Raw genomic sequence first — 15,409 nt, forward strand, 5'->3', positions numbered from 1 at the left:
AGGAGCACAGCCCGCGCCCAAGTGGAAGGCTCGGGGTGGTGACAGGGCAGCGCTGGGCGGAGGGGGCTCAGGCCTCCCATTCCTGTCATTCCACATGTCCCATAAAAAGAGGCATGCTCATTCTTCACCTTGCCGTGAAACTGGAACCCCTCCCCATTACCATACTGCAATAACCGGGTGAGGATCAAGTCAGAGTTGTGGTGATTTCTGTAACCCAAAGCCCCTGGGCAGCCCACATGCTCCTGGAAGTCAGAAATCAAGTCACAGACTGTATGATTCCTAAAACACAGGAGAGCTGCCCCGACAAATATCCGAGGCCAAGGAAAAGGGCCTGGGAGCAGAGCTGATGACAGACAGAAATGGGGTCACTGGGGGAGCACAGGCAGCTCTGGCCTCCCGCCGGGCTTACTCGAAACCTCAGGATGATAGTGAGGGGCACGGACAAGGGTCTCTGGGATGATCCAGGCCAGTTTCCTCACTGCACAGAGGAGAAACTGAGGCTGGACAAAGGGGTGGGATGTCTTAGCTGCCAAAGTCCCCAGCTTTGGGGTTCTCCTACCAGCTCTTCCACATCACTCAGCAAAGAGTCCAGGACCTGGTACCTAGTTCTTGACTCGTTTATGAGATGACAGGCAGGGCCAGCTGGTTCGGAAGTGACAAGGGTGGCACTGTCAGGGCATCTTTGGAATATCTTCCTAACGGTGGTACTCAACCTGCTATACCACAGAATCGCCTTTAAACAAGGGTTCCGAGGCCCATCGAAGAGTCTAACTCAGTGGTCTGGGGTGGGGCCCCTAATGGAGAGCTAGGCTGAGAACCAGCGGCCTAGAGAAAACCCGGTGGCCGAAACTCAACAGTCCCAAGCTAGGTCCCTGCTTCTGCCAATCGCACCAAAAAGAGGCTGCACCTCAGCTGGTGCATCTAGGAAACTGCCCCATTGCCTCAGTCATCGATGCCTTGTTCCTGGGCTGCAGCACCAGCACCATCCTGGAGCTGGTTAGAAACGCAGAACCTCAGTTTCCACCCAGACCGACTGAATCCGAGTCTGCATGTAAGTGAAATCCCACGTGATTCTCATGCACATGCAAGTTCAGAATTGGTCTAACGTACACGCTTGGTTTGGCACGTAACAGACATTTAAGAAATGCCTGTTTGTAAAGTAGAATTTTAGTTATAAGAACATCACCAAGAAAAAAAAATCTCAGACAGAAAGACTCCATTTAGATGTAAAAACTGAAGACTATATTGGAGCTGTGGGATTGGTGACAGGGGTTCACTGAGACCCCAGGGCGAGTCTCTGGCATTGCCATAGCTTCCGAGGGAAGTGCTTCTGGGTTCCTTGAGACGACAGTGCTAAGTCTGGTAGAGAAGGGATAAAGGTCCTTTCACCTCCCCCTGTCCCCATTTCCCTCCCCACGGGGGCTGTACCCCAACTTGGCAGGCAGCCCTCCCACGTCTGCCAATACTGTCCACTCTCTCAGAGCCCGCCCCCTCCTCCCGTGCCGCGAGCTCCCACTGCTGGGGCCCGGGCGGCAGGAGCGGTTGGCCGAGGAGGGCCACCTCCACAGACAGCTGCTGGGCGCTGTGCTCAGAGGGCACTCCACACCCTGGGCTCCTCGCAGCCAGCGTCAGTCATCAAGCTGGGTCTCAGAGCTTGGACACAGAGGCAGCAGCCAGACCTGGTCCCACGAGGGGTGTCTCAGAGGCCACTGAACTGAACTGGCTGGGATCCAAGGGCAGGGGGCCTGGAGTGGAAGAAGCTGAGCGTGAACCCCAGAGGGAGAAGGAGAGGGCGAGGGTCTGGGGGCTGGGCCCGGGACTGTCTGCGCACAAAGGGGCACGAAGCACACTGGCCGGAAAACAAAAGCCGGTGAGAAAAGACACCCCGTGGGTCTTCAGAAGGGAAGCGGGGCTTGATGAGTTTTCTGTACCTGTGAGTCTGGGGTGGGGTGTGGCCACGCCTTATGCTGCCCAGAAAGCCTACTCTAACCCGCCACTTCCTGAGCTGCAGAGAGGAGCTGCAGAGCCGGGAGGCCCAACACGGCGCTGGTGGCAGCTTCCTCTGGGTCCTGTGAGCAGGGCGTCGGCAGGAGCTGTGGGCTGGTCTCATGCCAGCCAGCCAGCCTGCCTTCCACGGGAGCCCGCAGGGCCTTGAGCAGTGACTCAGGACACCTGAGTGCCTGGCTCGAGCCTTCGGCTTATGACCAAGGGCTCTTTCCTCGGCTCGTATAAAAGCTGGGGTTGCAGGTGGTGAAGAGGGGGAGACCGGGGTCTAGGGGGGACATGTAGATTTCTAAATACCTGACTCACAAATGCTCCACCCAGGCAAGTGGCAGCTGTGGGAGTGATACCCCTTCTCTGCCCCAGAGACAAGGTGGCATCCGCAGGGTTGACCACCCTATCACTGAGCCACGGAATAGGGTGATGAGGACCAGGGGACCCAGGACTGGTTTGTACCAGTGGCAGGCCCGGGTCCGGGGAGGGTGAGAAGGGAAAAGGCTGGTGTGGGGCCACTCACAGCCTCCCCGGGGCCTGGCTCGGCTGCCCCCGCACGGAACCCCAGGCCCACACCGAGCGCTGGGCAGCCAAGCACCTTCCTGGCGAAAGCTGCAGGGGCCGAGCCCGGTGGACAGCGTGAGTCAGGTTGGGAAACCCTGTTTCCCAGCCTTCAAGTCAGTACTCTTTTGCACAGTACCCCCATGCGAACTGTTTCTCCCAGCGTAGTAATTCCACGAGAAGTTATCAGCTGGGGAGTGTAAAGAGGGAGTCATTAAGTTCAGCACAGCCAGCCAGACAGGTCAGATTCTGTTCTTGCTGTCCTAAGCCAGTCCACTTTGTGACTAATGGAGAGGCCAGTGAAGGGCCATGGAACCCCTCTTGTGGGTGAGCATTTGCCAGGACTGATGCTCTGCTGGAGACTGTGGTCCAGGTTGCTGTCACCGTGGGTCACTGGAAGAAATGCCTGACCTAGTGGCCCCTAAGGTCAGCTGCCCTTCCTGGCTGTGTGTGTCACCCCACACCCTGTATGTCTGTCTGCCACTGGCTCTGGCTAGGTTGACTTGGATCAGGAAGCCATTGTCTAGAATTCTTGCCCTATCCTGGCCCTTCCTGAGAAAGGACAGAAGCCAAGGCCGAGGGCCGAGCCACTCCTGACTTCCCTGTGCCTGGTGGGACGCGGCAGACAGGCTGCTCCCCGCCGTCACCCTCCACCCTCTCCCAGGACATTCCGGCCTGCGAGGAACAGGCTCAACGTGCAAATCCCTCAGGTAATGCGGGAATTCGTCACCAGGGGAGCGTGGGCGATCCAGGAATGGGAACCCGATCAGGGTCTGGAGCCTGGGACACGGCCCTGGCTGGCCAGCGAGGGCTCAGGTTGCAGTGAGCAGGCTCCTCGGGAACAGGAGAGGACAGAGGGGACGGCGGGAGCCCCGTGGGTGGCATGGGGAGAGGGCTCCTTCCTCCCTGTTCTTCAGGAGAAGACAGCAGAGCATGAGCCAAGTAACTAAGACCAGGGTGACCATCTGTCCTAGTGTATACCTGGCATCCAGGCACAATTACGCGTAGACCTCCTCTGACTCTCAGAAGTGGCGGGCTCTGGATGACCCATCGCATGGGTCGCCTTGGCTAAGCCAGACCTGCAGGTCGCCTCTCCCCGTTCTGGCTTTCAGAACTTCCGAGCTACTGCGTTACTTTCCCTGGACTGGAAACCCAGTTCGTATCTCAACAGACCTAGCATTCAAAGTAAACGTACAGATGACTTTTCTCCAGTCAAGAGTCCCCAAGGATAGCCCCAGGGCCCCGTGTCGTGCTCCCCGCTACCTACCCCTGGTGCCACCATTCTGGGGCCAGCAGCTCACCTGCTGCCACCCACAACAGACGAGCAGGTGTCAGTCCCCCAGCTCCTCCCTCAGGAAACAGAACTGCTGGGCCCAGTGTCAGTGCCCATGCCCACGCCCACCACATGGCCACACCAGGGAAGCCAGCGCCGGACTCTGCCACCCACGGAGGAAAGAATGCAGAGAGAGACGAAGTTCTCGGGGGTGGAGGGAATGTGAGTGGGAAAGCACCAAAGGAACAAGACAGTATGAAATCATCCCGCTTCCCTTTTTCAGGAAGCTCAGTGCATCGGCGGACAGACGAAACCTCTCCTGCTCGAAGCCCAGATCTAAGCACCAGCCACAACCAGCTGCACCATCTCCAGAGTCGGGGCCGGGGAGGGGAGTTTGGTCCTGGGGAGGAGGAGGAAGGAAAGAGAGAAGTCCACAGCCAGTTCGTGTCTGCTCGGACGTGGAGAGGTCAAAGAGGAGCCTGGTTAAGACCAAGAGCCAGCCCTCTTATCATGGAAATAGAAAGAGGGAAAGGCTGGTTAAATATGACGCACCTATAAAATTATATTGGTCCATCGTAACCATGGAGCACTCACACAAACACACGTAAATCCGGCCACTCATCCCTTGCCCCCCTGAGTGCCTTTTTATTTTCTATAATTAATCGGGCAAGGGTGGAACTTGGGGAAAGTTCAACCGTGGTCAGAATTTGCAGCCTTCTCTCTAGTAATAACCCACGGGGGCGGGAGGAGGGGCGGCGGTGCAGCTGTTGGTGTTGGGTTACCTGAAGCATGTTGAGGAGCAGGCTCCGGAACTTGGTCCCTTCCACCATGAAGAGCGCCATCTTGTCGCAGAGCTTGGCAGCGGTGAAGGCAAAGCTGCGGTCAGACACGGCCTTCTGGTAGATGGTCCGGACAATCTCGCCCAGCATCTCCTCGGAGTTGGTCGAGTTCTGGGCCTCCTCCATGAAGGTGGTGAGCTTGGTGTCCACGTCGCTGCTGTTGTTCCGCATGCTGTTCAGGATCTCGATCAGCTTGTCCATCTTGTTCTGCTGCGGGCTGGTGGTCTCCACGGCCACTTCATCCTGGGGCATGGGAGACAGACCGAGTCGCGCCTGAGTGGAGCCACGGGTTCTGTGTGTCGGGGGAGTAGCCGTTGGAGGGCGGCTGCCACCCCCAGAAGGGACCCAGTCCTACCTTCCAGAACCTGGGGTCTGATTCCGCCAGGCACGCTGACCTCCACCAAGGGTCCTCAAGCCCCATGGCTCTCTGCTGACTTTTTCCTTGGACCCTTTGACATCCTGAGCTGAGCCTTCTAGTGAGTTCTACCACTTACCCTGGGTTCTCATATATATATATTGGTTCTGTTGGTCCACTTGTCCATCAAAGATCTCAATCCAGAAATTATTTAATAGGACTTATAAAGGATGAAATAAGATAACAAATAAAAAAGTTGGGCTAAAGGGAAAATGAGGGCAAGAAGACCAGGTCAGGAGGGAAGGTGGTGTACAAAACGTTTGTTAAGCTTGACTGGGGCCAGTGGTGCAGTGGATAGAGCATCAGCCTGAGATGCTGAGGCTCCAGGCTCAAATCCCAAGGTCACTGGCCTGGGTGCGGGCTCATCTAGCTTGAGTGTGGGATCACCAGCTTGAGCACGGGGTCGCCAGCTTGAGCGTGGGATCATAGACATAAACCCATAGTTGCTGGGTTCAGCCCAAAGGTCACTGGCTTTAAGCCCAAGGTTGCTGGCTTGAGCAAGAGGTCACTGGTTTGGCTGGAGCCCCCCAGTCAAGCCACATATGAGAAAGCAATCAATAAACAACTAAGGTGCTGCAACTATGAGTTGATAATGCTTCTCATCTCTCTCCCTTTCTGTCTGTCTCCAAAACAAACAAACAAACAAATAAAAAGCAACAACAAAATGCTTGCTATGCTGGTCAGAGGCGCCTGTGGAGTAGCCCTAGGTTTCCAGGGGTCAAGGGTGGCTGTGTTCTCTGGGCATAGGGATCCCTGTGGACACAGTTCTGGCTTTGTGTCCTTTGGAGACTGTGCTGGCCTTCTACCCACAAACACACACACCCTGGAATCCTCCAATGTGTCACTGATACGAGTGGCACTGCTAGGAGGGAAATTTCAGGCGGAAAGTCCTCCGCCCTCACGAGGTTCCAACACCACCGCACCTGAGCCAGGCTGGGGGAGGCAGAGAAGGGCATCTGGCAGTCCCAGACGTATTTACTCAAACACAAGAGGCTGGTGGCCGAGAAGACGATCAACTTAACAGCTGGGGTGTGAGGGCAGGATTAGGGACACAAAGTGAGGTCCCACACTTGCCCTCTGTTCTCCACCAGGACAGCTCTGGGCTGGGATGCACAGCTGGGGGTTCTAGCATCTGCTCTCTGCCTCTAGCCATATGGCTTTGGGAAGCGGTTTCCATCTTTGGGCCTCATGTTCCTCACTGGCAACAGGAGGAGGTTATACTAGAAGGTCTCCAGGTTGCCCCGAGCCCTACCATGGTCTGAGCCCATGTCCTCTGGTCCAGGAGGCCTCAACTGAGGGGGGTCCTGAAGCCAGAGAATGGGTGCTATGGCTCTACCTTATCTGTTCTATTCCTCTGGCCCTTACCCACCCCACTGCCTAAACACCTGGGCCTCAGGGCAGGACAAGTGGTCTGTATGTGGAATAATAACCATGCACGAGGGTCTTTGCATATGTTATGACATTTAATCTTCATAGTCTGTTTGCAAGGTGGTTAATACTATACCCATTTTACTGACAAGTAAATGGCCTCAGAGATATTCGATAACTTGCACAAGGTCACCAAGCCAGTCAAAGGTAGAGAGAGTGCAGAATGTTTGCTGGGCCCCAAGCCTGCGTTATTCTCACTCTGTAGGACTGTAGTCCAGAGTTAGTAGGCCTGGAGAGAACTTAGTGAGTCATCCTCTCTCCTGGCTAGGCTGTAGCCGTCTGTCCTGGGAGCTGTTCCGGCGATGACCGCACACTGGTCATCAGTTGGAAACTTCCTCTAGTCTTCTTGCTTTGGGACATAGGGAATGAGTGAGGTTTTCCTGCAGGATCTTACAGCTGCTCGGCCCACAGGGAGCGGCAGGGTGGGGGATGCTAGGAGCAGCGTTTCCGCAAGACTTGACTGGGGAAGGGGTCTGACCTGCTTATTCTGCTGGAGTATGGGCCTGGGCCTGGCCGCTGGGGAGGGAGGTGGACGACAGAGACAGTAGGGAGAGGACAGGGAGGCACTCAGAACCTGGAGCTCCCCCCCAAAGCCTCTGAAAGAGGACTCCATGAGGCCTTTGTGAGGAACGGTTCCTCCCTGAGGTGACCTTGCCTTCGCCCTGGGCCGGGGAGGGGAGCTGGGTGAGCACAGTGCTTCCGGGGACAGACCCTCATCTCTCCTCCGGAGGTGTGGGGGTGTCTCCTCCTGAATTTGTGAGCCAAGCTCTCATGATGCGGGAGTGAGGGCCTCCTTCAATTTTTTTCCCTGACTCCCTTCACTGGCCGCTGGTGGGCAAGGGGGGAATGAACGGACAGGCTGAGGCCTGCTCACACTGTGTCCAACTCACCTGTGCTCTGACCCTGGCGGGGACCACAACCTGGCTGGCACTCACCTCAGGAGAAGCACCAGGCCCTCTGATCTTACAAGCCCGGGTTTCCCCAAGTGGCTTTTAGCATGGACAGGGCAATATCTGACCCCAGAGAATGCTGGAGAAAAGAGCCAAGACTTCCCTACACCCTCCCACCAGCCTCAGGCACGGGCCTCTTCCTCCCCTCCCCTCGTAGGCTGCAGGCTGGAACCGAAGGGTCCACTTGGGCCTCTTGAGGGGCCACAAGGTGAGGAGCTGCCATGTGCTGGAGGGGCTCATGCAGAGCTGGCACCGGCATGGGGCTCCTCAGACCCGTGCCTCCCTACCCACATGCCTACCTCACGCCGTCCTCCCTGGTGTAAGAGAACAACGGAAATTCAATTACCGGTACCTTTTCCTTCAGCCTCCGCCGCAGCCTGTCTTTGGAAGACGGGAGCAGGGTGACTCTGGGCCGCTCCCCCATGCGCTCCGGGAGAACACTGTCTTTACGCTCCGTCTCGGCCTCGGGGACTCCCGGCGGCTGCGGGGGCAGCCCCTCAGAGGCCACTGGGGCCAGGCCGTCGGGGCTGCGGGGAGGCTCGAGGCCGCTGTGCTCGGTGTCCCCCAGCACGTCCTCGAGTTTGGGGCTCTCCATGGTCATGGTCTCTTTGGCATTGTGGTAGGCGCCTTCCTCCCCCTTGTCGCCAGGTGGGTGCTTCATGTTGCCGTGGTGCCAGCGCCGGTTCTGGCTGTAGCCATGATGGGTGGGCCTCCCTGAGGGGTGGGGGGCCGAGCCCCCCTGGTAGGATTTCTGGTGGTCCCTGTTGTGTTTGGCACTGCCCGGCTGGTGGTCACCATGCTGTTGGGGCTTGTTCCCTCCTGGGGGTCTCTGCTGTCGTCTGCAAACCAAAGAGGAGAGGCAGAGAGGGTCACTGGGTAGGCTGCTCGGTGCCGCTATCCAAACACTACAAGAGCGATTCACTGAGTTGCTCATTGGTTCATTCTTTCCACACCCTCACTGAGCCCCTCCTGGGTGCCAGGCTCCGTGACAGGGCCTGGGGATACAGAGGAGAATGAGATGACAGGTCCTTGAGATTACAGAGGCTTTGAGTCAGTCCTTGATTTAAAACAAATACTTTGATTCTCATTATGCTCATTAATACATGTGCAGGGAATAAAATGAAAATGATACAAGAGAGTATGCAGCAAACTCTCCTAACCGTCTTCAGCAAAAAACTGAATGTGGAGCAATTCAGAATGTGGTGAAAGAGCTCATGCTTGTTGATGGAAGAAAGCACGTGTAGGGATATGTGCAGCACAGTGCCTTTTGTGTGTGTGTGTGTGTGTGTGTGTGTGTGTGTGTGTGTGTGTATTTTTCTGAAGTGATAAGCAGGGAGGCAGAGAGACAAGACTCCTGCATGCGCCCAACCAGGATCCACCTGGCATGCCCACTAGGGGGCGATGCTCTGCCCATCTGGGGGTTGCTCCGTTCTAACTGGAGCCATTCTAGCACCTGAGGTGGAGGCCATGGAGCCATCTTCAGTGCCCGGACCAACTTGGCCACGGGAGGGGAAGAAAGAGATAGAGAGAAAGGAGAGGGGGAAGGGTGGAGAAGCAGATGGGCGCTTCTCCTGTGTGTCCTGGCCAGGAATTGAACCTGGGACTTCTACACACCAGGCCTGACACTCTACCACTGAGCCAGTGGCCAGGGCAGCGCTATATTTTAAGGAAAATATTTATAGGCATAGAAAAATCTGGAAGGATACACACCAAAATATTAACATTGGGTTTTTCAAAATGAACATGAATTTATTTTTCTAAACTTTTTATGAGGTAATCATAGAGTCAAATGCAGTTGTAAGCAATATTACAGAGGGATCTTGTGTATCCTTTACTCAATGTCCCTCCATGGTAATGTCTTGCAAAACTACACACAAGATCACAACCCGGAGTTTGACATCGACACAGTCAAGATCCAGAAGAGCTCCATCACCACGAAGGGCCTTCATGTCCCCATTTAACAGTCACACCCACTGCCCTCCCACCTCCTCCGCCTTAGCCCCCAGGGAACAACTAATCTAGGCTCCATTCCTACGATCTTGCCACCTTGAGAATGTTATATGAAAGGAATCCCGCAGGACGTCACCCACTGGGATTGACTTTTTCACTCAGATGATTCCTGGGGATTCATTCCAGTGGTGGTGCGTATCAGTAGTTCAGCCCTTGTCACTGCTGACGAGTCGTGTCCCACAGTGTGGCTGTACCCAGTCCAACCATTCACCCGTGGGAGGACATCCGGTTGCTTCTGTGCTATGCACAAGCTGCTCGGGACACTTGTGTACAGGTTTTTGTGTGAACAGTTTTTACTTCTCTGGGATAAGTGCCTGGGAGCACCACTGCTGGGCTGTAGGGTAGTTGCAGATTTAGTTGTTTTTCTTTTTCTTTTCTTTTTTTTTTGGTGGGGGGAGGGGGATTGTCAAACTGTTTCCCAGAGAGGCAGTACCACTTTACATTCCCATCAGCAGTGCCTGAGAGCTCTCCAGCCATTATTTCTTGGGGTAATTCTTCAGCCCCACCCTTTTTCACATCTACTTTTTGGACTCCGAGGACACATGAAGCACTGTTCATTCTTTCCCAGTCTAACTTCTCTTGTGGCTCAGGCTGGCTCATTTTGATTGTTTTAGCTTCCAACACACCCGCTCTTTGTTCCCTCCATGTGGCTATTGAGCCTATCTATCTATTGAGGTTTCTATTTGACTATTAAGTTTTCTTTTGGTTCTTTGCTATATTCTTCTATTTCTTTGTCAAGATCTACTTTTCATTTGTTGTGAGTATATTCCTAATTGTTCTTTGAAGCCTTTTAATGTTGGCGGCCTTCCTACTATCTTGGATGATTCTAACAGTTCTGTCATCTCAGTATTGCCATCTATGTCTGTTTCCATTCAGCTGAGATTTTTCTGGGTTTCGGATGACAGGAGATTTTCGGCTGAAACGAAAATTATGGGACGAGACTCTGGACGTAGTCAAGCGTTGACTCTGCTTTCCTCTGGCCCTGCTCCAGAGGGGGGAGGGCTGCCCCGCCTCATAGCTTCTCCCCTGGGCTTTCTTTGACACCTAAGGGGTGTCCCCTTCACTGCTGGCTAGGGTTGGAGTACTGGATCCCCCATATTGACACGGGGTTTCTTCTCACAACCTGGGGAGGAGGGTGGAACCTCAAGCCCTCACTTGGCCTTTGCTGGCATGTGTGGGGATGGAATCAGTCCTTTCTGGGGCATTTGCCTAGAGCAGAGCAGCTATGGTCTAAGAGCTTCCTATCTTGCAATCTGCCCCTTTCCTGGTCTTTTGCCTAGAGAGGGCAGGGTTATGTTGGGCTCTCTGGCTCTGCCTGTGCCTGTTGGCATTCTGGGTTGCCAGCTTCTTTAACTCCAAGTCTAGGATCCAAGAGGCCAAGAAGAAAACTCAAGGAAGTCACCACTGTGTCATTCCTCAGGTGCCAAGGTCCCCAGCCAGTCGGCCTTCTCCCCACCTTTCCGAGTCCTCTTGTGCTTGTTTTTATGGTATAATGCTCAGGGGGTTGTTTGTTGCATTGATTTTAGTAATTTAAGAGTCATAGAACCATCTGTAGCAGCCTGGTACATTGAACTCAGCTTTCCAACCTTGTCTGGTTTCACTCTCAAAGGTCCCAAGGCTTTAAGTTCTGGAAGATGGTCAGTTTGCACTGACAGGAAAGAGGGGTCACCAGCATGGACCCCCAGGGAAGAGCCAGGTCTCTTCAGCAGAGTCACCAAGCCAGGTTCCTCCCAGGAGTCACGAACTAGTCACAAAAGGAATTCCACACCTGCCCCCCCGACTCCCTGGGGTGCCATCTGACTGTGACTTGTGAATTCTCTCTACTTTTATTTTTCAATTACTTTCAACTAATTGGCCCTTTCTCCTTCCACTGTCTTTGTTCTTCGAGGGTGAGTAATTTTCGTGCCCAGAGAAGAACCTTGGAAATTCCCTGGCAGATAATGCTTGATTCTCACAACTTTTGTCATCCTTATTAAGAATTTCTGTGGTGCCTACAGCTACGGCCCAAGGAATGCCCCCAGAGAATGGCTGACCAAGCCCTTCCCAGCATTTGTCTTGAAACTGGCTTCCCAGTTACCATATCAGGGATTTCCCTCTTTCTGCCCTCAATCCACCCCTCCTCTCAAATCCAATGTAAAGTCTTCCCTCTACCTGAAGGAGGAAGGGGGTAATTTCTACATGGCTGGGGGTGGGGCTGGGGAGATAAAACACTCAGAGAGAATTCAGCTGTCTTTTCAGAGCTTCTACTGGTCCTCCCTGGAAATATTTTTTTGGGGCCTAGAATTCCATGTCCCCTTAAGTTCAAAATACCTTGGAGCCAGCCAGCCCCGTCAATGCAGCAAAGACAAGAATGCCGGGTTGTTGGGCATTGACTGGTCTTCCCAGACACGCTCTGCCGGCTGGCAGGTCCTCTGCACAGGTGGGGTGATGCCTGTGGCTGGGAGGTGAGGCCTGGGAGTCTGCCCTCAAGGGCCCCCTCCTAACTGGGCAGGCAAGAAGGAGTCAAGCGGAGGAAGGCTGATGCTCTCGATGGTATATAAGATGGCTGTGGCTCCAGGAAGGGCAGGGAAGAGACGGATGCCACAGAGGCAGGGGGCACAAAGCTTCTCCTGCCTCTTCCTTTTCCCTGCTCAGGGCTCCCCTTCACTCTCAGTGTGCTGCAGGGCAAGCCAGAGGAGGCTCCGGAAGGCGATGTCCCACGCAGACAGCGTGCAGAGGCGCTCAGAAAGGTTCCAGGCTCCACCTGGCCACTCGTCACAGCACCCAGTGCCCACCTCCTGTCTCTCCCCATCTGCTCTCAGATCCAGTCCTCTCGGGAGAGAAAGACTGAGTTACAGCTGTGACCTGCTGTGGTGACAGCCCCGTGAAGCCCACATCCTTGGCCTGGGAAAGGGCTACGAGGGCCCTGCCCATTGGAACAAACTTGGGGCTGGGCCTTGGTCCCTAACAATGGAGATCCAGGCATCCCTGCTCTGGCCATTCACAAACACTCAGCAGTGGTCACTGGCTAAGCTGGCCCAAACCAGCTCCTCTCCCTTCCGTGTTTGCTGGCCCTGGGTGTTGTCGACACCTTCCCCTAGGGCAGGGTCAGGAATCTTTTTGGCTGAGAGAGCCATGAACGCCACATATTTTAATATGTAATTCCATGAGAGCCATACAACGACCCGTGTAGGTTACGCATTATCCAATAAAAATTTGGTGTTGTCCCGGAGGACAGCTGTGATTGGCTCCAGCCACCCACAACCATGAACATGAGCGGTAGGAAATGAATGGATTGTAATACATGAGAATGTTTTATATTTTAAACGTTATTATTATTTTTTATTAAAGATCTGTCTGTGAGCCAGATGCAGCCATCAAAAGAGCCACATCTGGCTCGTGAGCCATAGGTTCCCGACCCCTGCTCTAGGGGCCAACTGGCTGCTCCCCACGAAACCTGTGGGTTTAGGTTTGTCTAGGTTGGGGATTAGTCGCTTTTGGTCCCAGCGGCAGGCAAGGGAGACACACTGGTTTCCGGCGCCCGGATAGGTAGATCCAGGTTGGAGACACAGTCGACACGCAGTTTTGCAGCCCTGCAAGCACACGGGTGGGAATCCCCCTCCCTGGCTGCTTATTATGCTTAATCTCTCTGGGAAACCGTCTTTGGTGGCAGTGGAGGGGAGGAATGGCTCAGGAGATAAGATTAATATTCCATTTGTGCTACTGGCAACACCTGCAGTTAGGAGAATAATGCTTCTTTTTGAGAATGGAAATTGTCAGTGTACTGTTTCCATCACTCATTTAGTTTATTCTTTCTTCTTTGGGTTCTGAAATCAGATGTTTTGTTTCACTCTAAGATTTCTCTCTTTTATTAAAAATAAAATTATCAGAACACCACAGCTGCATTTTGGGAGGTAGGTGTCGGGAGAATAACTTCAGATTTTGTTTTAAAAAATGATTTTAACAGCAGCCCCAATGCAGACAAACATCTCTCTGTTCATTTTTTTTTTAATTTCATAATTGTTCCCAACTAGATATTCTGAGGGCCACTGACTTATTATGGTTCCCTTAATGTCGGACACTTTACCACATAATTTGTAGGTCTGCTTAAAAATTTCTGAAAGCAAAATTCCTAGGGCAAGTGGTTTTGAAACTATGCATGGGTTCATATTTCTCGTCTTCAGGAAAAGTGATGACTGCTTATTCTGGAGCTTAGGCGCCTCCATTCCTGCCCACCTACCCACGCCCTGCCCGGGTCCCACCTTCCTTGTCCCAGCTGAGAGTAGAGAGCCAGAGCGAGGGGTGGGGGGCTGTGGGGGCTGCTGCTGAGCTTGGTGTTGGCATGGGGGCCTGGATACAAAGGCTGCCCACCTCACTACCACCCCCCCCAACTTGCAGAATGACTGTGAAGCTTAATGAGGAAAAGCATAGGGGAGACACTTCCCTCATCCAGGGACCAACCAAGGGGAACATGGCATTGGCTGGCTAAAGAGACCAGGATCCTAGCAGCCTATATTAACTTAGCACCCCCTAGGCACTTGGGGCTGCATTAGATGATGGGACTCCACCGAGTCTGTTCTGCAAGACACTCCCTGTCAGGCCTGTGAGACTGCAGCCAGTGCAGGGCCTGGCTGGACCACTCCTCATTGCGTAGCTCACGGTGATCTCGCCTCTCTGTGTCCGTGTTCCCATGCCAGGGGTGGCTGGCGAGGGTGACTTGAGTGGCAGCATGACAATTTTAAAGATGGGGAAACAAAGGTTCAGAGAGGTTGCCTCGTTCCCTCCGGGTTGCCCAGCTAGTTGGTGGGAAGCTTGTCCTGGAACTCCGTTCTGGGTTTCCACACTCAGGGGCTGCCCGAAACACTCTAGGACTGGATTTCACAATTGCTTGTTTGAGGTCTCGGTGCTCTCTCAGGTCTCTGGAGCACCGAGGGCACCACTACAAAGCCTTGACAACCGAGTCACCCTGTGATCGCCAGGGCCATCGTCAATGTTGTGGGCTTTCCGACCCGATGAGGGTCTCGAGCCAGCCCCCCGAGGAGAGTGCCCTGTGCTTCAGGAACACCGCTGCTGCCCGGACCGTCAGCCAAGCTTTAGTCTCTCCCACCCCAACACACTATGGGACTCTCCTTTCACCTAGAGTCGGGCAGGAAATCATTCAAGACTGAGATGTCTGCCAGCCAAGGCAAAGGGTCACGCAAGAAGCTCAGCATTTCAGTGCATGGTTGGAAGTTTTAGAAACCAGATGTTTATTTACCTGGCCAAAGGGATGCCCTGGATTGGAAATGAGTGGGTCTGATGGGTACCTCTGTGCCCTGAAGGCCGAAAAGAGACTTTTCTCACTCACTACATAATGAATGAACTAACAACATGATGAGGGAGAAGGCTGGTTCGTTATTGCTTCGTTAATTAAGCATGTTCTGAGATCCTGCTCTGCCTGGAGGTTAATCAGGTGCCAATGGGCTTGCCCAAGGCAACATTACTCCTGGAACACTCCCCAGGAAGTTGGGGGGGGGGTGATGTAAACTGTACAGCTGTCCTTAAGGAGTCTCTCAACACCTCTCCTAATGCCAATCCAGGCTCCAAGACCAGGATTTGCCCGGAGCCTCCCTAGCCCCCACAATGTCCCTCCTTCTCTCCAGACTCCTAATGTGATTATGGTCTGATCACCACAGGACGAGGCAGAACCTTCTCTAAATCTCCCTCAGGGTCTGGCATGGGGTTGGGCATTCATGCATGCCTCATGTGAACCCTGAAATATGCCAGGTCCTGGGGACACAGCATTGACACAGAGACAGGGCTGTGTCCTCATGGAGCTTAGAATCCACTTGAAGACACAGATGCTAATCCATTAATCACAGGAACATGTATCTGGGTACAACCAGGGACAAAAGTCATGACAGAAAGAAGCAGAGAGCGGCACAGGGGTTCTGTCCTGGGCTGGTCCGGAGGCAGTAGC

General features: G+C 53.9%; 1 protein-coding gene across 5 annotated transcripts in view; it reads right to left on the reverse strand.

Annotated features, from left to right (window-relative positions):
• The window catches only part of CTIF (cap binding complex dependent translation initiation factor), a 272,016-nt gene that overhangs the window by 86,048 nt on the left and 170,559 nt on the right, over positions 1-15,409 (reverse strand). For 3 of the 5 annotated variants that reach the window (XM_066246446.1, XM_066246443.1, XM_066246444.1), the window contains 2 exons: positions 7,808-8,300; positions 4,612-4,911 (listed from right to left, as the gene is read on the reverse strand). In XM_066246446.1, coding sequence (XP_066102543.1) covers positions 4,612-4,911; positions 7,808-8,300 — 793 coding nt within the window. The remainder of the gene's footprint in view (positions 1-4,611; positions 4,912-7,807; positions 8,301-15,409) is intronic. The other 2 variants (XM_066246447.1, XM_066246445.1) reach the window with 1 other exon arrangement.

This window comes from Saccopteryx bilineata, chromosome 11 (assembly GCF_036850765.1).
Source record: "Saccopteryx bilineata isolate mSacBil1 chromosome 11, mSacBil1_pri_phased_curated, whole genome shotgun sequence".
NCBI lineage: Eukaryota > Metazoa > Chordata > Mammalia > Chiroptera > Emballonuridae > Saccopteryx > Saccopteryx bilineata.